The sequence below is a fragment of the Pseudopodoces humilis genome, chromosome 2 (assembly GCF_049639895.1).
Source record: "Pseudopodoces humilis isolate 2021_Gansu_Grassland_sample_001 chromosome 2, ASM4963989v1, whole genome shotgun sequence".
Taxonomy (NCBI): Eukaryota; Metazoa; Chordata; class Aves; order Passeriformes; family Paridae; genus Pseudopodoces; species Pseudopodoces humilis.
Window position 1 is genome coordinate 109,488,745 of NC_142201.1, and position 26,239 is coordinate 109,514,983.

Genomic DNA, 26,239 nt, shown 5'->3' on the forward strand with positions numbered 1-26,239 from the left:
TCCATCCCCAAGGTTCTGCAGACCCTGCAGAGTCTTAGTCTGAGCCTTCATTCATGACCCCAGCCCTTACTGGGTGTCCTATTCTGGCATTGCACTTCTCTGCAGTGCTCCAGTTGCTGTAACACTTTTATAATTCCCCTCCTTTGCATAAAATAATTGAATATTCAATACCAAACATCCCCAAGCCATGTACTGCAGCCCTGAATCCTGACAGCCACAGTCCGACACCTCCACAGGGCTGCGTGTTATGGAACACAGCTCAGAGCCAAGGGGAAAAGAAGCTCCACAAGGATCTCACCAACAGGAAACAATCTTGGCTCTCCAGAAGCTGTGTGGCTTCTTATGAGAAAGACTGGACCCATCCCCAGAAGCCTTGGTAATGTCAATCACAGGTTTTGAAGCTCAGCAGCCTGTACAGCTTCCTTCTTCCCTCTGCTGAGATGGCCATTCTCCACAGGAAATATTCCCTATTATTTGAGGAGTTCAGGAAGCCTAGTATTCCTTTCGGCACAAAAGGATGAATTAAAGGAGGACAGCCTCCACTGCCACCCCTACTCAAGCAGACAGCAGCAAAGAAAAGCCAGACCACAGAAGAAACTCAACATGTAGGAAGTATGTTTTCTTCAACTCAATCTTATAAGCAGCTTGGAGAACCAAACTCTTCCCTAGCACCCTTTTTCTAACCAGTGTTGAATATGTAAAGCAAGGACACCAGATTTACAGCCAAGTGATTTTCCACTCCGGGCACATGGAACAGGATGAAAGTAAATTTGTGGGTGTTTATGCTTGATTTGGCAGAGAAAAAAAATGAGGGAGGGGCTGTGTTTGAGGGAGGGTATCAAAGATCAGAGCCAGATGCTCCTGCACAGAGCTCTGGTTTTACAGGAAATTAAGAAGGTAGAGAAGGTGAGGCAAAGGCTGTGTTTGAAGTGAGAGTCAAGGGGTTCTGAGGCTTACAACCATCCAAGGTGCTTGGGGGGAACTACATCACATGCCAAAACCACACCACAGTGGCCTGGGGTGCTTTCATTATACAAAGCCTGGGAGAGCAGAGGCTGCAAATGTAGCTTCAAAAGGAGATTCATCTTAAAGTCTTAGCTCTCAGGGCCTATTAAACATTTATGCTGACTGCCACTCCTACTATTTGCTTCAGAGAAAGTACCCGAAATAACCTTTGCTACAGAGTGAACTACTACAGCTCTACTGGCTGTGTAGGAGACTAGAAGAGAGCTGTGAGAAACAAACAGAAATGGTGTTGGAAGAGAGCGCTGATGTCTCTATTCAGTCAGCCAGGAAAGAAGCAGGAAAACCTGGTCTGGAACCTGAGAGGGAAGACAGAAAACTTATCTAGAACTAAAGGGTGGATTAGCAATGTTAAGACTGAGTGAGGACAGTGGAGGTAAAGATCGATATTTAAGAGTATTGACAATTTTTTATTTTTACCTTACTAAGGTTCATACTCTTGGGGGTATCTTCAGACCAGCCTCTAGTTGGATCTGTGACTACTGCAACTCTGAGAAGGACTGTAGAGGGAAAGAAAGGAAAGAACCCTCTGCAGAAATCAAAAGGAAGACAGAGGATCTCGAGGAAAAGATGAAAAGAAGGGATTAATTTTCCTGATTTGCTTAAAAAATGTTTGGCTATGCAACAAGAGTTTAAGGTGAGAAAGCCAGAAATACTCAAGGTTTTCACTCTAGGAAGCTGTTACTAATAATAGCAGATAATACACAAAGATTCACTTATTCCCTCATAGGGACAACCACAGTAGAGGGCTGTGCTGGCACTAACACCTTCCAAGCAGGTGTTCAGAAAGTCCCTCAAAGTGACTAATTTCAATGGGAACACACATGATCCCGCAGACTTTGCCTGTAGGAGCTGCTGCCCTCCAGTCATGCAGCCAGGGCTTGATCCCAATATTCACTTGTGGCCCTGCACAGAGTGAGCAGACTTGGTGCCTGGATTTTATCAGCTCTTGCAAATTCAGTAGAACTACTGGTCTCTGGAGTTTAGCAGTCCTTGGGAAACGTTCACACTCCTTGTCAGCACATGCTTTTCCTCTTTGGTCTGTTTTCTGGTAATCATTTCTCCACCCAAATCTACAAATACCTACAGGACCAATTCAGTTTCACACAAAAGAGGCCTATTCCTCATTTTGTGAGGAATTTAGTCTTGGTGTGCTCCATCATTTTTGGAGAGCCAGAGCACAAGGGTGAAGTGAGCTGACTAGTGGAGGTGGAGACTGTTGTGCCTAATCAGAGTTCACTCTGTAGAAACTTAGTGTAAATGTGGCTCCTTCTTATTTATGAGCAACCACAGCTCCTCTTCCTGAAATCCAAAGCCGTCAGGCTAGGAAAAATGAATGTTTAGTGTTCACATTTGAATACACAGACTCTATGAAGATGTGACAGACCTTCCCTGATTCAGTCTCATGAAGAAACATTGACTGACTGGTGTCTGGATGGTATCTGCTTATCCCCAGCCCCTCTGACCTACGTTCATTTGGGTGCTTATCAGCATGGGTATTGCATCCTGCACACAGTTGATAAGCCTGTCTCCTGAAGGACAGCCAAATATGACCAAGTGGACCCAAACTCAAATGCCAAGCGCTAAGCAGAGGGTAGCTTTGAATATTGCACTTACAAACCATTTTGCAAAGTGAAAGTCACATTATACATTATGTTGACGGTACTCAACCACCGATTCTCAGTTCTCTTCTTTCACAGAGCATAAAATAGCTTGAGCTGGAAGGGATCTTTAAAGATCATCTAATCCTTGGAGGACATCAACCTGTTAGAATGAGTCCAAAGGAGGGCCACCAAAATGGCTATGGGGATGGAGGAGCTCTCCTACAAGGAAAGGCTTAGAGAATTGGGTTTGTTCAGCCTGGAAGAAAGACACCCTAGGTGTGACCTAATTGCAGCCTTCCAGAACCTGAAGATAGAGAGGAACATTTTACAAGAGCATGTAGTGACAGGAGAAGGAGGAAAAGAGCATGGGTTTAGATTAGATGTTAGGTAAAAAATTCTTTACTGTGAGGGTGGTGAGGCACTGGAACAGGTTGCACAGGGAAGTTGTGGATGCCCCATATCTGGAAGTGTTCCAGGCCAGGTTGGATGGAGTTAGGAGCAACCTGGACTACTGAAAAACATCCCTGCCCATGGCAGAGGGGTTGGAACTAAATAATGTTTAAAGTCCCTTTCAACCCAAACCATTCGATGATTCTATGATTCCTTGCAGTCCACAGCCCTGAAGATGCAAAGAAATTTATACAAATCAGCCTAAACCTTTATACTGAAACAATGAGATTTGTGACTTTACCCTGGATGTTCAAATTTAATTAGGCCTTTGCAACACCGAGTGGTCGGGCCAGGAGAAAGAGCTGGACAGGAGCTTACAGGCTGGATCAATTGCTCGACGAATCCAGGCGCCCAGGGAAGTTCTCCCCCAAGAACGCCCGAAGGGAGCGAGGCCAGCAGGCAGGCGCCCAGTCCCGTGTGAGGCTGGCGGGATTCCTGAGGGCGGAGTTGGGCGGGTGTTCGCGGGGGCTATCCCAGCTGCACGCTCCGAGCTCCTCTGGGCAGCGGCCGCTTGTGCAGCACGGCCCCATCTCTGGCAGCACGGCCCCATCTCTCGCAGCCCGCCTCAGCTCCGTCGCCACACGGCCATGTCCGCCCACCCCCTCAGCGCTCGGGCGGGAACTCCAGCTCCCATGGCCGCGCGGGGCGGGCGCCGCCGCCATCTTGGGCCGGGCGGCGGGGCGGCCATGGCGGCGGGGCGGGCGGCGCTGGCGCTGTGGGCCGTGGCGGCCGCGCTGTGCCGCCTGGAGCCCGCCCTGGCCGCAGGTGAGCGGCGGCACGGCGGGACGCGGCTGCGGAACGGGACCGGGGGGCCGGCCGGGCGGCCCCCCCAGCGGACCGCCGGCTGGAAGGCACGCCCGAGCCGCTGCCCGTTCCCCGCCTTCCCAGCCCGCCGCTTGTTCTGCCGGCGGAGGGATCGAATCCTTTGGCTTTTCCTTCCTGTGTGTTTTAGATGCCAAGTGGAAAACGATAACTGGCCAAATTAAGAAAGCTGTGGAAGCCTATGAGCCGTGTGTAAAGGAAAATTGCAGCTGCCACCAAAGGTGAGAGACTGATTTCCTTTCGACTGCGCAGGTCTCCGGACGCAGGAGGGAATACTTTCGGCAGCACTGGTGGATTGGGGATTAGCTGGGGAATATTTTGGCCCAAAGGTGTCACATCTGCAGCTATGGGACCGCCGCTGGTCACACACCTTGTTACCCTCTGCAGCTGGACGTACAGTGTGTTGGCATTTCATGTATGACCACATAATAAACCATACAAATAGCTGGTGACATTTCTCTTAACAAGCCGCTTCTGCCTTCTCACTCAGTAGGACTGGGGTGGTTTGATACCTATAAGCAGCCTTTTTATTTAAAGGAGGAAAAGGAATTTAGGAGTTATCATATTCTTCTGCCTTTGAGATTAGATTTCAGATGCATAAACACAGATGCCCAACTTCAAGCCTCCTATTTAAAAGTATCAGATGTGCTCACTCATTTTGGGGTTTGAGTACTATGTTGGCTTTTAAAATCAGATGAGTCATATTGAGCAACTGTTTGTACACTCTGTTTGGAGTTTTTGATCTTCATTGTTCTTGAAATATTGATGAGGGAAAGTCTCTTCTAGCTGAGCCTTCCGGCCTTGTTAAGTTCCAACCCAGATACAGCCTAAAGACATGTCCTGATCTTTAAATGTACACCCCACCAGCTCCTGCCCACCTATGGGCAAAACACCTTCCCAAGTGGTTACAACCTCCAAAACTTCTGCAGAACATAATAGGCAATAGTAACATGAAGTGAGGATGTGCCATGGCACTGCAACTCTCCTCCTGTTCTCAGGCTCATTCCGTTTGCATCCCTACCCGACTGCTCATGCTCTTGTGGTCAGACTATCTGTACAATGGCAATTCCTGGCATAGTTTCACTGTTCTCTACCTGATTAGGAAATAGCAGAATTCTGGAGGTTGGAGGGGACCTCTTGAGATCAACCCCTCTGCTCAAGTAGGGTTGCCAGGACTGAGACCAGTCAGGTTTTGAGTATTATTTGACATTAATATGTCAAATAAACTCCATAGCCTCTATAGGCAACCTGTACCAGTGTTTGACCACCCACACAATGGGATCACCCTGACAGTATTTTCTAAAATTGAAACATTGATGCAATCTGCCTAAAAGCAAAGAATGTTTCCTTGACTGTTATAATCTGACAGTGTTTTTTACATGCTCCAAGCAGTTAGGTCACGGGACTTTTAGACTAAATCTATGTAAATTGAGTCCTCCTTCTGTGTTTTCTTATATTCATTAGGTTTGTGCTTCTATACTATGTTCCTGGAGCTCACTGGTGACGTGCAGAAGTCACAGGACATGTGCTACATAGGCCTGTCCATCTGGGTCGGCTTTCACTCACCCAGTGTTCCTGGGTGATGGTATTTAATGTAACTAGACTGTTACCTACATTTTTAATGTCTACATAACATGAGATTTTGTGAAGAATTTGGCCTTGGTGTGCCCCATCATTTTTGGAGTGCCAGAGCACAACGGTGAAGTCAGCTGAAGGATTTTACCCAAAACATGCTGGGCTATGTCGGGTACTTTTGTGGGAGAGTAACTAGAGTTGTCCTATGCTGGGTTTTGTGTTCAGGCAAACAGCACATAGGTAAAAGCATGAAGCTTGGGCCTATGAGTCTCTGAGGAACTTCCAAGTGACTTAAATTATCACACCAGAGCTCCTAGAACCTACATGGAGCTTATTTTAGCTAGAAGACTGTTCTTCACACTGCAGTAATTTAATGCACAGTATCCTCCCTGTGGTACATAATGATGGCTGATGGTTTTGTTTCAGTGTCTGGAAGCAGGACCTGGCTCCTTTTCAAGGTGGCATTTCCAAGGAGACAATATCAGATGTGGTGAGCCGGAAGCTTGGGACCCACTACCAAATAATTAAAAACAAACTGTATCGTGAGCAGGACTGCATGTTCCCTGCAAGGTAAGAGCTGTGCAGAGGATCTGCTCTCCCTAGCTGGGACAGAAGAGTACTTCCAACACTGCCAAGTTGGAATTTATTGAGTACAATGATATTTCAGAGGTCTGAATTCCTCATCAGAGCAGGAGACCAGAAAATAAACTCTTAGGCTTATTTGCATCAATAGGAAAGTGTCACTGTTGCACTTCAGTGTACAAAGGGTTGGTTGGTTGTGGGATCCTGATCAGATCGGGCCAGATTTAATAGGATCTGTTGCCTCATTGGTGTCCATAGTGCAGTGAGACTTGGAGGCTGCTGTAGTCAGTTCCCAGTTTGCATCATGGTATAGCTTAGGCTCGCCATCTCTTCTGTGTCTGTGCAGAGGAAGGCCTGCAAGAGACTGCAGGAGCCTGCCTCCTTATAGCTCTTTTGCCATGTGTCATTTCCCCACAGATGCAGTGGAGTTGAGCACTTCATTCTGGGGGTCATTCACCGCCTCCCTGACATGGAAATGGTGATCAATGTACGAGACTACCCCCAGGCTCCCAAGTGGATGAAACCCATTATCCCAGTCTTCTCCTTCAGCAAGGTACACACACCTTTAAAAGCTGAGCGTTTCCAAGATGTGCATGTCCTTCTTTCTCTTGGGAACATATTTTTGAGGATGGGTCTCTGCAGGTTTTCCATTCCTCAAAATTGCTTACTACTTCTTGCCTTTCGTTTCCTTTTGCTCCCAGTTTTCTGGCAGACAGACTTGCAGATCAATTTGATAGATCAGCTTTCCCCCTCATTAGCTTCTCTTCCAGGTCAAAAAGTGTACCTCTGCTGCAGTGGAATCGTACACAGCTGGGTGGGATATGTGGCAGTATTCCTCCCATATGCTACAATACATCTCTTAAAACTGTAGCCATAGTTTATCAGCAATATTAAGGATTTTTGAACATGTCATTGTCATACAGTAATCTTATTTAATGTGAATATTTTAGTCCTTTTTTTGTGGTGCCACAGATGTGTGTTTCTATAATCTTGTGATCTCTGAACCCTTTTCTCTTGGATTTCCTTTTCTACCTGCAGATGTGCACACACACACAGAGGCACATGCATGCATGGGGACAGTCACTCTTTGCTTCTCTGTTCCCAGACTCAAGAACCCTCATGCATATTTTCCTACCTCTCCCACTGTTAAACCTGACTTGTAGCATAGTGTTTCATCCTTTACAACAAAATGTTCTTGCACCTCAAGCTTTGGCTAATCTTGCTCTGCCTTAGTGTATGTTCTGTATGCCCAAATCCTGCATTTTTACAACAAATCCTGTTCTTGGCTGAAGTCCGGCAGACAGTAAGGTACAAGGAGAAGCAGTTAATTATTTGGTCTTGCTAGTTCCAAACCCAACTCTGTTTCTGCTGCTTTTCAGCATCTTACTCTGAACCTGAGTCTTCAGCTCATGCAGTCTGAGCGATAATATGATCCATAACTATTGCCTACTCCTCAGCGATCGTAAAATTCTCTCTAGATTTTCAGTACAGGCAATAACCATGTTTGCTGCTGGATGCAGCAGTAAAGCCAACCTGTCTTGCCCCTTGACCATTGAACAACCTTAACTCTAGCCAGCAGAACCCAAGCTTTTGCAAAGCAGGTTGCAGGAGTTTAATCTGCAGTTGTTTTCATAATTCTGTCCCTGGGTGCCCTGCAGGACCCTGCAAGAAACTGAGTTTCTGTGCTCACCGTTGCCCAGTATCTGAACTGTAAGCTCAACCCTATCTTAATTGAAACCCAGTGTCCAAGCACAGCTCACATTTCAGCAGCCAGTGTTAGGAAGACTTCAGGGTGCTGGTCCCATGTGCTTTCTAAAGCTGAAAGTGTAAGGGATTGAGGTATTTTCCTGTTCTGCATCTCAGAAAGTTGATCATGGAGCTGCTGTGTTCTGTTACCAGTGATTGGTTGTAGCAGGACTGAGAAGATAGAGAAGCACACACTCATTCGAGTTGGAAAGGACCAGCAGTTAGAAGGTCACCCAGTCCAGCAGCTTTGCTCAGAGTAGGAACAGCTCTGGGCTGCATCCTTCTCAGATCTGAGCATCCCATCCACAGACAGAGTTGGACCTGTTGTCAGAATGAAAACATATTTCCCACTATCTAACTGGAATTTCTCCTCTTGTAATCAAAACTTGCCACCACTCATTCTGGCTCTGCACTTCAGAGAAGAGTGTGTCTCCTCTTGAACTCTCCCATTAGGCTGTAGGAGATGGCATTTACAGTTCCCCAAGCCTCTTCTTCCTGTGCACAGACAAACCCATTCCTCAGCCCCTGTTCACAAGTTGTGTGCACTAACCTCCTGACTACCTCATTGGCCTTGGACTCTCCAGTATCTCCAGGTGACAGATAGATGGATAATTGTGTAGGAAGTTTACTACTAGTGCAAGAAAGTTGCCTGGTTTCATGGAAGGGTTTAGTCTTAAGTGCTGGTCTTCCCTCCAATAATGTATGGGGACTTAAGCAACCAAACAGGAGCAAGGAACTGGAATTCTTACATGACCTGGATATTTGTTACAGTGAACTGTTAAGTGATCTCTAGGAAGTTTGGAATGAAGTGTTGGAAACCTTAACATCAAAGTGTCTCTAAGTATCTCTATCTCTGAGGAGGTAGTAATGCCTCTTATCATCAGAAGAAAACATACTTAGCTACACATAGGCACAAGCCTTTAGTGAGTTGAGCTCAGGTCTTTTGCTATTTACTAATCAACTGCATCATGGATCTCTTTTGCTATTTATTACATGAAAGTCCTGTGTCATCGCACAAGTAAAAATATGAAGCGTTTCAGTATCAAGCTGTCTACATATAAACGCTGCCCAGGGAGGTCGTGGAGTCTCCCTCTCTGGAGATATTCCAAACCCACCTGGATGTGTTTCTGTGTCACCTACTCTAGGTGACCCTGCCATGGCAGGGGGGTTGGATTGGATGATCTCCAGAGGTCCCTTCCAACCCTAATAATTCTGTGATTCTGTAAGCCCAGCAAATGGTGACTGCAAGGCTCTTGTGGCCTCTTTTGGACACATAATGGAGAAAGCCAGCAGAGCTCCCAGAAGGAACATTTGTTACTGGTGGGCTCAGTCAGTAAACCAAAGTAGATATTACTCTCATTCTTGCATTACTCTCCTTTTTCTCAAGACATCTGAATACAATGATATCATGTATCCTGCCTGGACATTTTGGGAAGGAGGACCAGCTGTTTGGCCAATTTATCCAACAGGTTTAGGGCGCTGGGATCTCATGAGAGAGGACCTCAGAAGGTATGTTTTGAAAATGGTTATGTGTGGGGGGAGGTTTCATGGAAGGAAAAAAATCCATCTTGCACTGGGCAGCACTGGGCCAGTGTTGATGTCTAAGACCATAGGTCTGTTGGCCTATGATCTGTCCTGCTGCCTCACATTAACTACCTACAGCCTAACTGCTGTATGGGAATTCTCCATGGAAACCTTGGATGATCTCACTGGAAGCTATAATTAGCTCTTCTGTTTGCAACCCTTTAGTAAAGAATGCAGAGGACAAACTATGCACATCCTTCATGCTGTCAGGGCCAGATTACTATCGAGTTTAGGGAGAGCAGGTTTGTCAATAAAGTAGCAGTTATCTTTTGCGTGCAGAAATCTCCCCTGATATGCAGAAATATTTTTCTTTCTTTTCAACTACTTCTCTAGGAGCTGTGTTTTTTTCACTGCAGGGATGATCCAGGATGTTTGTATAAGCTTCTGGAAGGCTAAAGGAAAGCCTTCTTTAGATCTGCTTTTATTGAGTGTCATTGTGCAATAGAAAAACCTGGAATCATTCCTAAGAATCAAGAGTAAATACTGGGCTAAACAGAAGACATTTCTGGCTGGGAATCTTCCTTTTGGCAGGATCTTTTGACTTATTAGCAGAGTAAGGGGCTGCTTCTCATGGAGAGTGACAAACCAAGTGTTCAACAGTGAGTGAACACAAAAAAATAAGTAGCAATAAAACAGCAAAAACCACGTCTATGTAACTGACTTGACATCTGAACTCAAGGTTGAATCTTGCACTTTTCAAAATCTGAAGATCCATGTGATTATTCATAGCTAAAGCTTAATGTGTTGTAGTGTAATGGAGGTCCAAAGCATTTACTCATCCTCGTGTTTTCACTTGTTATAAGGAGATCAGCTTGGGGGTCAGGACCTGCATGTTCCAGCAGCTGCAGTAGGAAAGTATGGCAGAGTTCCCCTGAGAGGTGGTGAGGCAGGTGACTGCACTGGCAGAAAAAAACCCCAGGTGAACAGCTATTTTGAAGGATTTGATTAGGTTTAAAATGAGAGTGATTAGGGAAAAACAGTGAACTCCTGTGTTTTAAATGCAAAACACTAGGTGGGTTTTTTGTTTCTTGATTGGTAGTTTTGCTTTGTAGTGGGAAATGACTGATTAGAAACTCTCTAGTTGTTTTTCACTATCCATAGTCAGTGAAGTACAGCAAAATAAAGCCACAGTACAAAAAGTGGATTCAAATCTTAGGTAGACTTTTAATACCTTTCAAGGTTTGGTCGGGGGCTGTGTGTAATACATTGTTTAGCCTGAAAGGTTTTCTGGAAAGTAGCCTATATTATGTTGCCTTAAACACAATATTCACAGGAAAACCTGTTTCATTGGACCTGGCTGAGAGATTTTTTATGTTACAATGAAGAGAGTGATTTTCATCAAAAATGAAGAATAGAAAAAGACATCATGCTGTGAAAGCTGATGAGAGTGATATGAAATCATTTATTATGATATGAAATCATTTATTGCCATGTATAAAAATTATTTTCAGATCTGCAGAAAAATGGCCATGGAAGAAAAAAATCTCTAAGGGATATTTCCGAGGATCCAGGTGAGCATTTTTTTCCTGCAACAGAAGATTCTACCAATCGAGGCTGTGACAGCTATCTATATGTAGAAATTTCCATGTCTCTAAGACCTAATCCCTAATTAAGTGTAACTCAGAGTGTGTTTTCAGAAAGTAAAGAAAGTGAGACATGTACAGCATTGCACTATTAGTTATTCTCCACAAGAACTGCCATTTGCACCTAGTTTATTATAATCACCTAATATTGAAAACAGAAGTTGTGATGGATTTGCCACATTATTTCTTAATGACTAAAACTGTCACCTCAGGAACCCACTTGTTTTTTTCTGTGAAGGGAACTGCAGGTGCATGATACAAATTTAAAGATTTAATACTGCTGTTCATGCTTTCTACCAATGTGAATGCTTTATTTGCTGTGCAAGTGCTTCACACTGAATGAAAAGTATTCTGGCCTTGAGTTACCTGAGTGGTGGGGGATAAGAGAAGATTGTTTTTGGCCTCTCTCCAGTGACAGTTTGAAATAATACTTTGTTTCTTTCCCTTTCCCACTAGGGAAGGATTTGATGGCTTACTAGGTAGACTCAGGAGGTGATGAGGAATGTGTCTCAGGGATGTCATAACCTTGTTTATCAGCAGTGTTTTAAAGTCCTGTCAGAGGGATCACTGCTGAAGATGCTGAGCATCTCTTAACTCTCTCTGACTAAGGTGGGAGTTAAAGCATTTGGCACCCATCAGGATCAAGGAAGCAGGATTTGTCCTGGGAATTGTTTAAATACTAGTGTTAAATATATAGTCAGTCAAATAATTTTGGTACCCATAATATCATTCTCTTCTATTAATATACCCTTGGACAGAAATTACACTGTGGTACACACTTCATAATGTTTTGGGAGGCACACAGGGAGGTCAGCCTCAGAAAGAAGCAGTGCCTCAAGTCCTGTAGTCTGCTAGCTGTGTTGAGTCGTGGGGATTGGCAATTAGTGACAGCATCTCTTTTTCAGAACAAGCCCTGAGAGAGATCCTCTCATCCTACTGTCCCGAGAAAACCCGGAACTTGTTGACGCTGAGTACACTAAAAACCAGGCTTGGAAATCTGAAAAGGTGTGTAGGTGTTTGTCTGTCTCCAGAGTGTGAAGGCCAGAAAGGGTGGCATTGCAAGATGGCTTTGATGAGAGAGAAACATCTTGTTGGAGAGTTGTGGGTGATCCTTTAGAGTGGGGGAGGTTTGTAGTTCCCTTGATGGCCGCACCTCTCTGACAGATGAAAGGAAGGAGTCTCTGGAGCCTGGCAGGCCAAACACTTTTCTTCCTTCTACGCTTGTTGTTCAAGGAAAGCAGAACACATAAGAAAATGAATCTCTGCCAATCTCCTCCTCTCCCACAACAACAAAATTGGCCAACCCTTCCCCTTCTGTCTCTGAGCTGCCTCTCTGGTGTTGTCAGTCTTCAAACCTTTTTCTGTTTTCTCCATTTCTTGATCCTATTGCGGATAACTTTCTGATAACTGTTGCTGATAACTTTTTAGTTCCTTACTTAGTCGACAGTCCAGCTCTCTCCAGACAGTCTTGGCTAATCCAGTTACACTTGGCTTCACACAGTCCATTGTCCCAAGCTGTTTTCCACTCTATAGCTGCCAACAAAACATTATCATTTAATGTGTTTGTGCTGGCATTCACTTACAGGCAGTGTGTAATTTACTGAGCTTTTTTTCATGTTTGAAGGGCCGGGAATTCTTTACAATCCTTCTAACAGCCCACCAGAGAAGGTTTTCTCAGAAGTGGGAATGGAAGGTTTTGACACATCACCTTTGTTTCTAACTGAGAAGGAAAACAAATCACCATTTGAAGCTTACTGTTTTGTTTTGCTTTGTTTTTTAATTCTCTTTATTTTAAGGACACCTTAGGAAAGCCTCCTGCAAAGGAAATTCCATTGGTTGATCACTGCAAGTACAAGTAAGAATTTTGATTAGTAAATCTGTTCAAGGGCTGTGGGTTAGCCTTTCCTTGCATGGTGTAGGGTCTCATTTTATTTTAAGGTCTAATTCAACATCCAGCTTCATGTAGGTATGAAAGCTTGTGAGCAGATATAAGACAGTTGAAAATTTGGGAGCTTAGCATGACAAGTGCTGCCACTGGGCATGTGTAGTAAAAGAGAACCTGAAATCTGATTGAGCAGAACTTGTAATAATTCAAACTTTTATGTTGTTTGGGAGAATGTGGTTTGATTTACAAAGGTTTTTATTCTTTAACTACTTAATGACAGGTTTTTGGTGCAATACTCTCATGGGTTTCTATGTACAATATAAACTCTTAGTGTGTATGCACTTGTATGTCAGATGTTTTGATTTTTCTTCTGCTAGTTGTGATTCTGCCAGCCAGAATCTGCTGATATAAGAGCTCAGTCATTTGGCTGAATCTGTGTTTTTGTGCAAATGTGATTGACTTGTCTCATTTTATATTTCACTAGACTGTAGCCCAGATTTCTCCCTTCTGTTACACACACACTGCCCAACTCTGATGCTCCCCAGCTCATCATATGGTGTAGGCTGAGACCTTCTCACACACTTTTGTTGTAGCCCAGGGTGGTAGGGTCAACATGAACTTTTGTCTGCTCCCTTCAGTGTAGGTGTTAGAGCAGGCTGGTTTGGCTGAGGTCATGGATGGTGGGAGCTGTGTCTGACATTGGAGAGAGGCATTTCCATGCTTCCAGATCATCATTCTTGTTACATCTCTACATGTGTTTGTTGAGTTCCTAATACAGTGAGCTCCTCATCCCTGTCTTGAGATTCTAGGTAATACAAAGGATGCAAAGTAATTTCAGATTTACCCTTTGTTATTTAATGCTGGACTAAGTTTAGCTGTAATTCCCATCATGTCCAAAATATATATAATATTATATAAGCTCCATCTCACCCAAAATAGCTTCATTAAAGGAAGAACTCTCTTCCCCCAGCTCAAAATGTTTGACTTCAAAGATCACTTATGTGTTCTGGGGAGGTTTACCCGTAGGAAAAACAGCTTTCCATATAATAGGAGAAATGTGGGTTTGATAAAGAAAACAAGTAATCAAACAAACATCCCTATGAGATACAGTTTGCTAAGAGAAATACCCCCTTGCCACAGTCAAGCCCATTTTACTAACTTGGCAGAAAATACTGAAAACAAAATTGTGGATTCTTTGTTATCTGCAACGTCCATCTGTTGTGTGCTGTCCCATTTAACCTCCTAGGGTTGCATTCCCAAGTTAATATGAAGCAATTACATTCAGATTAAAGCAAAATCCCAGAGGAAAAAACAACCTGAGATAGATATGGCAAAGCACAATGATGAACAGAAAAGCTTCACTGCAAGGCAAGAGAGAATTAGGAAAAATTTCCTTGTGGTTGACAAAGCCTCTGGGTGACCCCATAGGGTCATAGAATCCATGTTTTGACCTTCCATGCCTTGTTGGCAATTGCCCATGAGACCTCGGGGGTTTGTCATAGGCAGGGGCTTTTATCAGAGGTAAAGCCTCATACCTTGAATTTCTCACTGAGTTTTGACAGACAGCAGAAACTGACCCAGCACACCCTTAACTTCAGCTCACCTTTCCTGTGAACAGCATCAAATAAATGCCTTTCCTCTGTTTTAGTGACTGGTGTGCTGCTCAGCTGCTGTCTGTCAGGGAAGGTTTACTGCTACCTGGGGACCAGCACACCTTAGTGCATTTCCTCACACAAAATGTGTAATCAGGACCCTCTCTTTGCTCATCCTTTTAAAGGTACCTGTTTAATTTCCGCGGTGTGGCGGCCAGTTTCCGCTTGAAACACCTTTTCCTGTGCGGCTCACTTGTCTTTCATGTTGGAGAAGAGTGGTTGGAGTTCTTCTACCCCCAGCTGAAGCCTTGGGTCCACTACATCCCGGTGCAGTCAGATCTCTCTGATGTCAGGTGTGACACCTGAATGCTCCATGGAGCATTCCATAGCATGGGGAAGCCTTTGGGAAGGTGGGATGGTTTGTGTTAGGCCATGAAATGCCTCCACTCCGAGACATCAAGCAAAGACTCTTGGAGATCGTGATCTTTTCTCTTCATCACCACCCCCAAAGAATCCTTTGCTGATATTACTTGGGGAGTACAGTTTCACTGGACTAAGTCTCTCACTGAAATCAGCAGGCACTAGACACTTAAATTTGCAAGTGGGCAGCAGAGATAAGGGGGAAGAAGAACTTACCAGTGGGCCAAAAATGTGTTAGCTCCCAGATTTCAGGATGTTGTCCAGAACTGATGTGAAACAATTAAGAGGAGAAGTTCCTTCTGTCCTCTGAGGTGAGCAGCACCTTCACTCACTTGTAGACTCAACCTCACCCTCCCCAACAATTTAGCTAAGGGATGATGTTCTCCACTGAGACAGTTGTTTCATAGTTGTTTTTTTGGGGTTTTTTTGTGTTTTTTTTCATTTTAGGGAGCTCTTACAGTTTGTAAAGGAAAATGATGCCATAGCACAAGAAATTTCAGAGAGGTAAGCAGTGTGTCCTGCCTGGCCACTAGGCAGTCTTCTTCCAAAACGTTTTCTTACACCTCTTTTGAAGGAGTTGCCCATCAAAGATAAACCAATATTAGTAGGGTACAGTATAACTGATCTTCTGCGATCACAGCAGGAGGGCTGGAGCACTCGTAACAAGCAGAGGGAAGCAGAGAACAGGATTCTGTGCTCAGCTCTTTGGTTCACATGTGACCATGTGTCAGGAACCCTGCGGAAAGCTGGCAGAGGTTGGGAGCTTTCGTCTCAGTATGAGGCAAGCTGGCTCCTGGGAGCTGTAGCTGCACTGTAAACATTATCTATCCAGGCTGGTCTGAAGCAGCATGCATCAGTGCTGCTCTAGCTGTATGTGATAAGTGAAATCTGATATTTATTATCCCAGAGAGCAAATACTGTCTTGAGGATAGCAAAAGCACTGCAACTGTCAGAGCTGTGAGCATGAATGAAAATTGTGAAATTAAAGTAGACGGTATAGAGCAGTGCATGTTGTTTCTCATTTGAAACAAGGAAGAGTGAATGTTGATATATATCCAAACCAAAACTAATGACTCTTGTAGGAACTGGAAAACAGTCCTGACTGTGCCTTGTGTGTCTCTAGGGGACGTCGGTTCATCACTGAGCACTTGGAGATGGAGGACATCTCTTGCTACTGGGAACATCTGCTGTCTGAATATTCCCAAACCTTGACTTATAAAGTGAAAAGGAGGAAGAGCTACAGTGAGATCACTTCTGGACAGCTGAAAACAGAACTGTAGAGACTTCTCTTTTTCTCTTCAGCTCAAACTGATCACTGTGGAAATCTGAAGATCAATATTAACTTATCTCTTGGTCTCTCAGACTTACCTTTTACACTAGAACTACAGAGGACAGCAGTAGGCTGACTTTGACATTGCTTCCAGGCAGTGGGACCTGGTTATATTGTCACCACAAGAATGTTAAGCAGCATGTTGAATTATGGCTATTTAACAGAGTGGTCAGTCATGCCTAGAGGAGGGGTGCTAGCATTTAGGACTTAGTTACTACCTGTCTCAGAATGATCCTCAATTCCTTTCAGTTGATGAGAAAAGTCCTTACTGGACTTTTTACCAGAAGTCATGGCAAAGGACACAGACTGTGAGCTGCACTCAGCTGGCAAATACTTGCCCCTTCGGTTTGGCAAATGTTTTCTCAGCTGGGTGGTAGCACTTGGGGTTTTAGGTGTTCTCTGACAGAAGCAGGTACTGGGATTTGGGGGTAACCTTTTTCGATAGCTTAGAGTTGATGTTTATGTTGGGTTTTAGAGGTGAAAGTTCTTAAAAGTATCCTTGGAAGGATAACTGATCCTTGCAGGGTTACCTACCTCACAGGGGAGCAGAAGGTGCTGGTGATGTGCTTGGTAATCACTGATTTGATTGCCAAGAGGTGGTTCATCCTCCAACAGATGAGCTGGGTGCCTGCACAGCCCTGCACAACTGAGCCCCTGTTAATTATCTCTCACCAGCTGCCTGGCCAGACCTCCTGGGACCCTTAGGAACCCAGAGGAAGTATTCACAGAGGTGGATTCGGCACTTAATTTTTCCAAAAGTGCAAAGTCTGCTCTGATCCCCTTCTGTAATCTTTCTAGGATTATTTTGGGGTTTTTTTGGTTTGGGGTTTTGTTGAGACTGGTAATAAATCTGGTCACTTCAGTACTTGCTTTTCTTCCCCACAGCTGTACTACTTCTTTTCTCATCTCCTTCAGCCTGGTTGAGGGAATGTCTTCAGTCACACAGTAGCAGCTACTGCTCACATTATCCATTTTGAGTTCAGTCACAGGCTGCTTGTTTTTGCTGTGTTTATGCCCACCACAGCCTCTCAGCCCAGGACTGTAATTCCTGAAATGCTCTGTGCCCCCTGAGGTGAGAGGCTGGGAGGGAACAGCATCTTCTCTGGCACCCAGACAGGAGAGTGGGTGTCAGGAGGGACACAGGAGCCTCCCAGGGGAGCACCCTTGATGGTAAAGCAGCCTCAAGGCTGAGAGAAGCACATTATCATGGAAGAGGATGATAGCAACAGCTCTCAGCCAGTCTGCAGTCTGTGTGGATTAGGGAAGAAGGAAATTGCATGGAACAATAACATTTAAGTGCACATGTGCCCTCACAGAGGCCTTGCAGCCCTGATACAGGGACACAGCAGCTGGCCCTATTGATCAAATGCGGGTTGCTGGGGCAGCGTGTTGGTTTTGGGACCAGTGCTGGGGTGTTATCCCACCCAGCAAAGGAAACAGAATAGGACATTAAAAGAGCCTGGTTTCCCAGGAAAACTGTGCCAGAGTGGAAAGGGTTTTCTGGTTTTCTATTTTTAGCCAATGGAGACAGCACTCCAAGAAACTGAACAGCTCTGTATGATATTTTAAAACCATTTGGAAAGAAGTGCTTTTTGGAATAAAACAAACAAAAATGAAATTTTGCTGAGTGCTTGTTGCTTCATCGAAGAGTAATAAAAGGTCTGCAGAGCCCCAGCTTTTCCACCCCTTGATCTTGTGATGAGACTTGATTTCTTGCACCTTAGGTGGCCCTTGGCTGAAGTGATGGTTTGTCAGGAGCAGGGGAAGAATCCCGGGAATTCAAGTTCCATGGGTTAAAATACTCACAGGCTCGGTGGGAAGGCCCAGGCACCTCCCCTGGTGGGGAGCTTTCACTCCTTTGGTGACAGGCCTCACAAACGAGTCTGGGGGCGCTTCGGGGGTCGTTGATGGTTTATGACCCCTAAGACACGACGGCTGCAGTCAAGCCAGGAATGCCCCCTCAGCCTTCCCCGAGGGTCGGGGGAATTCACCACAGAGTGAGCAGTTTAAGGGAGACAATGAGCACCAGGAGAGGCACCATCTCGCCGTGCAGCATTTGCCTCAGCCCGGGGGCTGCACCCCTCTGTCCAATGCGAACCGGGCATCGCAGCCCCCAAAACTCAGCTCCCCTCTGGGGGGTGTGGAGGGGGGAAACAAACCTGGCCCTGCACAGACGGGAAAACGTTTGGAGTCATTAATCAGTAATAATGCAGTCTCTTACACGAGCCGAGCCGAGCGGTGCCGAGCCGAGCCGAGAGGTTCCGAGCCGAGCCGAGCAGTGCCCCGCCGGGCCGCAGGGGGCGCTGCCGCCGCTGCCGCCGGCCCGGCCATGGCGGAGCTCCCCGGCGCTAAGGTGGCGGCGGGTCGCCCCTCACCGCTGCCGCAGACGGGCTGGGAGCGGCTCAGCGAGCTCTGGCGGCGAGAGTGAGCGCCGGGCCGGGTTCGGGTGGGCTGGGCCGGGCTGGGCTCTGCGGGGCTGTGTGGTGGCGGTCCCGCCGTGCCGACCCCGCGCCCACGGCTGCCCTTGCCTTGCAGCGAGCAGCAGCAGTTCCCAGAGGAGACGGTGAACATCGCCAAGTCGGCGTTCACGGCAGGGCTAGTGGGCTGGCTCTACGGGGGGCTGCCCGCCTTCATCAGCGCCCGCAAGGCCTTCATCGAGAGCAGCCACGGCGAGATCTTCCAGAACCGCGCCGATGCCGTGGTACGGGCCCGGGGGTGCGCGGGGGAGCGCCGGGCACCGCCCGCCCCCGGAGCCCGCAGCGTCCCCGGGAGGCCTCGGCCTTGGGAAGGCTCCGGTGGTGGAAGTTGCCCTTGGAGGCGCGGTGTGGGGTGACACCGGAGCCCGCAGGAGGCCGCGTGGCCTCGTGTTCGTGGGAGGCGTGTGTTAGCCCGGTTTTGGTACAAAAAGTTTGCTGGGAGTGTGTGAGTGCGTGCAGCCGGGCCGGTTGGCGGCTGCAGGAATTAGCGGCACCCCATTACCAAAACTGCACGCGGTTAACTTCAGAAAAGTGTCCTTCGTTAGAGAGAAAGCTGGTAACAAAGTTTTACCGTTCTGTTAAATGGCTGATTAGTGTGTCTCGAAATTTTAAATTTTAGTGTGCTGACAGGAGAGTTAATAGTATCAGACTGGGATTGTACTCTTGTCTTATTAATGTGAGTCATTTTTGGACCATTTAAAATTCTCTTAGAACAACAGCACAACAAACAACATTTGTGACATTTTATAGACGTATTTGAACTTCCAGGTGTTTGTTATTCAATTAAAGTGTTGGTTACCTGGATTATGAGGAAGGAAACTCCTTTAAAAATCTGCCTGATGTAAATTTTGCATCACCTAAAATTAGATTTGGCCTCTCATGTGGTGACTGGCTAATTACCACTGCCTGGCTTCACTCTGGTGACTCTGGTATATCTGAACCCAGGCTAAGCACCTACACCACAAGCACTGGAAGAGAAAATTTACTTACTTTCATGGTAATAACTGCAACATTTGTAATTTTTTGTGAAGCTTCTGTTTATCACATATTTTAAAATCCTCAAACTTTTAAGAGCCAGTGTTAAACGGCAGAGCTTGATGGTATCTTAATATTTAATGTAGATGGTTATTATTTACTGACTATTATTTATTGATGGTTATTATTTATTAATATTTGTGAACTCATAAAATGAAGTAGTTTCTAGTTTTTCTGTATTCTCCATAGATGCTTTCCTATACTGTCCTCAAAAAGCCCTTCCAGTCCATCCAGATGTCTTTCAGCATCAGGATTAGAAAGACCAGTTGACATTCCAAACTGGAATTGATTCTTAGTTCTCCTGTTGGTGGCTGGGAGCAGCTTTTCCTCCGAAAGCGTCAGGCTTGATCAGAGTTGGGGTCCCAAGGGACATCAGTCCCATGAGCTGGCTTGCAGCGTGCTGGCAGGAGGGGGCTGTGACCTGTGCCATGTCCTCTCTGTCCCCTCAGCAATCCGCACACCGTGCTGGTCTCCGCAGTTTCATCCGCTACGGCTGGCGCTGGAGCTGGAGGGTCGCGGCTTTCACCATGGTATTCAAGTGAGTGTTTCCTGATGGCAGAGGGAGCACAGCTGCCTTGTGCTTGTCCTTCAGCACCAGTGGCCAAGAGCTTTCCGTGCCAGCAGTGCCCACAGCTCTGGTGATTGATTGAGCCTCCTGGTGTTGCCTTAACGTGAGTCTGGTTGATCAGCCAGGAGTGTGGAGAGGGTTTAACCTTTTAGAATTGCCCCAGAATGCTCATCTACTAATGAATCAACACAAAGGCTAAATGTGGAAAAGCCCTGATTGTACATCTAATTCCTGGTGTTACTGACCTGAATACTGTTCTTCCCTATCTTGACAGCTGCTTTCTGCTTTTGCTTCATCTCTTTTTGTGCTTTTTCTCTGAGGGAGTGTTGAAGCTTGTTGGCAGTTTCAGGAAGTGTTTTCTAACCCACACTGATTTTTGTCCTTTCTGCTATGTCTCATTACTCCTAGTTTGTATATGCTGGTGGTACTCAAAATTGTCACTACTACTTTGTCTCCACTGCTGTTACTCACAAATCTTTGTTCTTGTCCTCAGACACTTGCAGAGGATTCCCTTGTTCTTGAGCTGAATATCAGACCTAACAGTTCTATGTACCTGTTTAAGCCTTCAGATTTTTCCTACACACACAGCATCAATGCAGAGAGTGTTCTGCTTCCCTGATTTTCTTCCTTGGCTGTTTCAGTGCACTCATGGCAATAGAACATCAAACTAAGCATGGTCTTCTAAGCAATACCCTTTTAAACTAGAAATACCTCCTTCTCTGTTGTTCAAACTAGTAAATTTATAAATTTAAACCTGCATTGATTCTCTCTGCAGGTATGTTCTGTTTAAGTTCACCTGCTTTTAAGATCCCACAGTATTGACTGGAATTATTTTATATTTCTGTCTCCCTAATTTTTTTGTTCCTTTCTGAACTTCTTCCTCACTGTCTATTGTTTTTTGCTCTGGCTTCCTTTAGTTTAGTATCTGCTTTTAGGCTTAGTTAGCATGCTGTTTGCTTTCTCTCCTGGAGCTTTTGATTTCTTTGAGTTTTCATGGATTTCTTTGGATTTGACATGTAACCTCGTCATCTTCCACCAGGTGTCTCTCCTGCAGTCAGAGCAGCCCCTTTTTCACCAGCCCTTTGGAAAAGGTTCTGAACAAAGCTATTTGCTGCTCAACATGGTTTCTGTAAAGCCCAAGTTGAAAACTTCATCCTGCAGTTGTGAAAACTTTAAGTTTCACAATTAAAACCCAAATTGTTTGGGTTTATCTGTGTTGGGAAGAAGAGGATTGCTGTTGGCTTGTCATTGTCATGCAGGAGGCTGGGGAGTATGTGGCTGCTGGATTGAGAACAGTATTTTGGGGCTTAGCTAATGTTTTAGGAGGAGTTGGTTTACCTACCCCAGAGGGAAATCTGGTGCCACAAGAGTAGGTGACCCTGCTGATGTCACGAGTGTGACTTAGGCTGTTTACTGGGGACTGTTTATAAGGCAAGATTTTACTGACACATGGATCAGCTTCTGAAGTAAATGTCCTGCATCCAGACAGACTGATAGGACTTCTTCATTGCTCAAATTCTTTTATCCTTGACTAATTATATGTTCCTAGGCACTGGAACAGGTAGTTCTGAGAAGCTGTGGATGCCCATCCCTGGAGGTATTCAAGACCAGGCTGAATGGAGCTCTGAGCATCTGGTCCAGTGGAAGGTGCCCCTGCCTGCAGTGAGGGCTTGGAACTGGGTGATCTTTAACATCACTTCCAGCCTAAACCATTCTGATTCTATGATGGGAAAGAAAAATCTTTGATTAAAAAAAAAGGAGGAGTATCTCAGATCCAGTTCAGGAACTCTGATACTCCCTCGCCTGTGTCTGTGCAGCTGCCTGTAGTAAAGTCACAGAAGCGTGGCTGGCATGTGTGTGCTCTGAACAGACGGGCAACCAGGCAGTTAGAGGCAGCCTGAGGGCTGGCTTAATGAAATCCAGCTTTATTCCAGGCTGTGTTTTGATACCTCTCTTTTTCCACGTGCAGCTTCTGACTTCTGTGCCTTACCTTTGCAGCATGGTGAGCACGGGCCTGTCAGCATACCGCGATAAAACCACCATCAGTAATTTTGCTGCAGCAGGAGGTAAGAGTGCTGTTACCTTGTGTGCTTCTGGTTGGAAGCAAGGGTCGTAGCAGAAAAGCATAAGCAAGTATCCACATCCCTTGGGCTTGAGCAGCTTCTGTGCTCTTGGGTTTTGCTTCTTGTTCCACTGACTTTGCTCTGTTGTTTGCCTGCTGCGTGCCTTTATTTGTAAGAGATACTGATGCACTGCTGAAACCATTGGGAGATTTGTGGTTATCAGTTCATCTTCAAGTTACTTGCTGGAGTATTTTGAAAAAAGTGAAAAATGCTTGTGTGGGGTTAAGGCAACACTTGGTGCATAACCTGTTCTCATAAGCATTTATTTAACAGGGAAAGCATCTTTTATTTCCACTCTTGGTAACAATTCAGCACACTGTTTATAGGCTGTCCTTTTCATGCTAAATTGTGCATGTCCACTTTTGGCAACAGGGCTCTGGGTAAGTGATCTGCTTGTTCAGTTTTACAGGCTTTATTGCCCTTACAGTTGGATACACTTTTTACTGATCTTTCTGCCTTACATGGCAGCTACTATTATTAGCTGTTGTCAAACAGAAAAAAGGGTGAGGATCTCATGCCCCAGCCTAGAGAGAGCTTGGTTTTACTTTTATAGATATTTCTGTGGTACAGGAAAAACTTTGGCAGTTTTTCTGAAGCAGAAGGAATTTTGTGCAATGTTTCAGTGCAGAGGCCATGGTGACTGTCTGGTGAGGGTCTGTCCCGCTGGCCATGGCACTTGGTTTCTGCTCTGTTAAAAGCAGATGTCAGCTCATGGAGAAGAGAAATGCAGCAAAGCATCTCCCTATGTTGATATGAGATGTCTGTGGTGGGGCTATTTCTAGTTTCAGTGGGTTTGTTCTTTTTTTAGCCTTCACAGGAGCCCTGTTCAGAATGCACTTGGGCCTGCAGGGCCTGGCGGGCGGCATCATGTTTGGAACGGCATTTGGGTGAGTTGTGACTGCTGCACACACCGAGCCTGGGATCATGGATGGGGCTACAAGAGCTTCCCTTCCTCTCCTGCCTGGAGGGATTTTCTGTATCTCTCTTGGGACCTCATGATGATCACTTTTCTTCCAACCTTTAAACAGTTTTTCTTTTCTTCTTTGTTTCTTGTTTTGTGTTTTGCTGGTCCCAGTAGTGAGAGCTCAGTGCTCTCAGTAGAGCATCTTATTTGCTGTTGTTTACTTATTAGAGGGAACAACATAGGCTCCACCAATGCTAAAATGTGAAGCAGCAGCCATTAGGAAACGCTGAGGGAGTAGCTGCATGGCTGGGCTGTAAGGTGACACATGTCTTCATGTGTGTTTTGCAGCCATGAATCTCCTAAAGTTCCCTGGGGCATGGAGGAACCCATGGTTCTCTCTCAGAGGCTCTGTGCTTCTGGACAATCACCTCTAACTCAGGAGAAATCCGACTTTTCAAGCAGGACTGGGATTTCTTCTCAAAGTGCTGACCTGTAAATAGCCCCATAAGTGAATCTGGGGATCCTACCTGAAGAAGAATGAGCTTTATTTGTGCTGCTTGGCACCATCAGGATGGTGTGAGCTGTGGGCATGCCTGGAAGCAGCCTAGGGAGCTTTACCTGTGAAAACACAAGTACTTCCAGAGCTGGATAGAAGCTGAGCAGGAGTGTCCCTGTCTGAAATATGGTTTAGGTGTCCTATGGGTTCTTCATAGAGCACCACAAATGCTTCCACCCCTTTGTCCTATATGTTCCTGTCAATGAGTAAATTCAAAATATGTTATCACAGGGGCTCCAGTGAGTCACAGCTGAAGAGAGGCTGTGGTTGGTGGGTGACAGTAGAACAGAAGTACCTTAGTCTGTGGTGTGATGTGATTTCTGGGGAATGTGATGCTCCCCTCATGCGGCATGTGGCCCCTGCATGCTCCTTTTGCTGATGCCGGAGAGTTATTGCTGTTGTGTGTCCCCTGGATGACTGCTGACTTCTCTGCTTCCTCCTTCAGGGTTCCTGCAGGAGGCCTCCTAATAGCAATGTATGGCTTGGCTGGTGAGACCCTGCAGGAGAAGAGGAATCGTGAGCGCAGGGAGCTGTACGAACAGAAGCTGGCAGAGTGGTGAGGAACAGCTCTGCCCCTTCCAGTCATGGACTGGAGGAGGGTGTCTGGGGCTGTGTGTTCATACATTTAGAGAAACCACGACACACTAGGCTTTCTAAACCTCAGTTCTTCTCTTGGTTGTTGGTGGTGTTCACATACCAGTCTTAGAAATGCTGATTTAGTCTTCCCAGTCTTTCCTTCCTTGCTGCCTTCTTGCTATCCCTATTAAAGAGAGGAAAAGGAGGATAGCTGAAGGCTTGGGGGAAGAAAGGCCATGACACTGGTCATGTGAACTACTGAAACTTACTCACTAATTCTAGGAGAAATTTTCAAGAGCTTGGATTCTGCAGTGATGTCTCTGTCTGGAGGATACAGGCATAAAATTGGTTTGCACTCTCTCTTCTCTCCTTTAGGGAATCCAGGCTCAGTATGACTGAAATCTTAGGTCAAACAGAAAACAATGCCCAGGGAAGACCAGAGACGGAGAGAGCAAGAGAATTGAAGAGTTACTGAGTCTTTCCCAGATCTCTGTTGTAAGAAGCTACACAGCATTTTGATCCTGCTTGTGAAAGCCTTCAGTCAAAGGATCATGGGAGTTGTGAATGCAGTTGTATCCTGTGAAAAAGTGTTTTGCTGAAAACATTGTACAGGGATGGATATCACTGCACAAAGAGCTTGGCAGCACCAAACCTGTTCCACCTGAGAAGGTGGAAATACAGACTTTACAGACCAGAAAATGTCACCTAGCTTTGGCAGGAAGTGGAGGCTCCAGAGCCTCATCTAGGACCCATTTCACTGCTGGAAATGTCCAAACCACTAGTGATGTAGAAATATTCAAGATAAAGGCGCCTATAAATGGTTTGTGTGCTAAAAGTCCCCTGATTCCAAAAGTTAACTATGCCCTGGTGAAAGCTGTTCTTCAGACAGTGCTTAAAGAACTTGCTGATGGTAGTTTCTTACTTGGCTGCTACAGTATTTGGGGTATTTTGCAGTCAGTGTGGAGGAAAGGTGGAGGAGCTGGGAATTATATGGAAATACCCTGAAAAAGGCATGTTTTGGATTCCTCAACAGAAGCCTGAGGGAGCCACAGAAAACATGTCTTATTTCTGGTGGTGGTGGAAGACTTGGCACTGTGGACAGTTTTAACAATAAAAAGGCCTCTAATTTCATTTGAAAGTTGGAAATCAGGGGATTTCCTTTGGGGGAAATGTGGTTTAAGACACTTAATAAAGCCATCCAGCAGTGGTGACTGTGTCCATAAGCTCTTTATATCAGTACAGCAGGTACTTTATGCTAGTAGTGTTGGTACTAGAGGAGCATCCTTGAGTGACATTCCTTGAGAAGAGCTCTGAGATCCCACCAGACATTCCTCTACCCAGGCAGTAACAAAGGAAAGAGCCATGAGAGTGTCAGCTCTATTATTTTGTTGCAGATAAACTGTTAAGTCAGAGCTGTTACCTGTGGGTGGTGCTGGAGTTACTCTAAAATGGTCTGTACTCAGAAGGGTGAGGTGGCCCATCACTGTTTCCACAAAGCAGGAGATCAGAATTCTTGTTCCTTTTCTTTGTTGGAATTTTTTCTCCTACTGAAAGGAATTACAGGATTTTCGGGTGTTCTTCTCATAAGAAAAGAATGTATTCTGGTTGAATGCTTCTCCATATAATTACTCTTGATTGAAATACGAACAGTCGATCCCACAGAGTGTATTCCACCCACCCAAAGCAGATTTTTGGCACAGTTTGCTTTCAAGAAGGTGTTGTGTTTTCTGACTCCTGAAGTGAGCATTTAATTTTTTTAAACACCCCAGTGTAGCTCATTTTTCCATTGAAGAAATGTGTATTT

At 45.5% G+C, this 26,239-nt stretch overlaps 2 protein-coding genes across 2 annotated transcripts; both read left to right on the top strand.

Moving 5' to 3' along the window:
* Window positions 1-3,732: 3,732 nt before the first annotated feature.
* On the top strand, window positions 3,733-17,814 carry POGLUT1 (protein O-glucosyltransferase 1). Its single transcript, XM_005524195.3, has 11 exons — window positions 3,733-3,842; window positions 4,030-4,120; window positions 5,901-6,044; window positions 6,474-6,609; window positions 9,190-9,311; window positions 10,838-10,897; window positions 11,875-11,974; window positions 12,766-12,824; window positions 14,632-14,799; window positions 15,314-15,370; window positions 15,990-17,814. The coding sequence occupies exons 1-11, from the start codon at window positions 3,764-3,766 to the stop codon at window positions 16,144-16,146; spliced, it is 1,173 nt and encodes a 390-aa protein (XP_005524252.1). The 5' UTR covers window positions 3,733-3,763; the 3' UTR covers window positions 16,147-17,814.
* A 693-nt stretch (window positions 17,815-18,507) lies between these two features.
* TIMMDC1 (translocase of inner mitochondrial membrane domain containing 1) lies at window positions 18,508-25,646 on the top strand. Its single transcript, XM_005524194.3, has 7 exons — window positions 18,508-18,620; window positions 18,732-18,897; window positions 20,158-20,246; window positions 22,275-22,342; window positions 23,208-23,286; window positions 24,305-24,415; window positions 24,811-25,646. Exons 1-7 carry the CDS (start codon window positions 18,526-18,528, stop codon window positions 24,908-24,910), a joined length of 708 nt encoding a protein of 235 aa, XP_005524251.2. The 5' UTR covers window positions 18,508-18,525; the 3' UTR covers window positions 24,911-25,646.
* The last annotated feature ends 593 nt before the right edge of the window (window positions 25,647-26,239 follow it).

Excerpts from the sequence above, each read along its gene's own strand:
- POGLUT1 (XM_005524195.3), top strand. The coding sequence starts at position 3,764 with ATGGCGGCGGGGCGGGCGGCGCTGGCGCTGTGGGCCGTGGCGGCCGCG. Across the intron at positions 12,825-14,631 it reads GTTGATCACTGCAAGTACAA|GTACCTGTTTAATTTCCGCG; the intron begins GTAAGAATTTTG and ends ATCCTTTTAAAG. Across the intron at positions 14,800-15,313 it reads TCAGATCTCTCTGATGTCAG|GGAGCTCTTACAGTTTGTAA; the intron begins GTGTGACACCTG and ends TTTTCATTTTAG.
- TIMMDC1 (XM_005524194.3), top strand. The coding sequence starts at position 18,526 with ATGGCGGAGCTCCCCGGCGCTAAGGTGGCGGCGGGTCGCCCCTCACCG. Across the intron at positions 22,343-23,207 it reads TAATTTTGCTGCAGCAGGAG|CCTTCACAGGAGCCCTGTTC; the intron begins GTAAGAGTGCTG and ends TTCTTTTTTTAG. Across the intron at positions 23,287-24,304 it reads ATGTTTGGAACGGCATTTGG|GGTTCCTGCAGGAGGCCTCC; the intron begins GTGAGTTGTGAC and ends TTCCTCCTTCAG.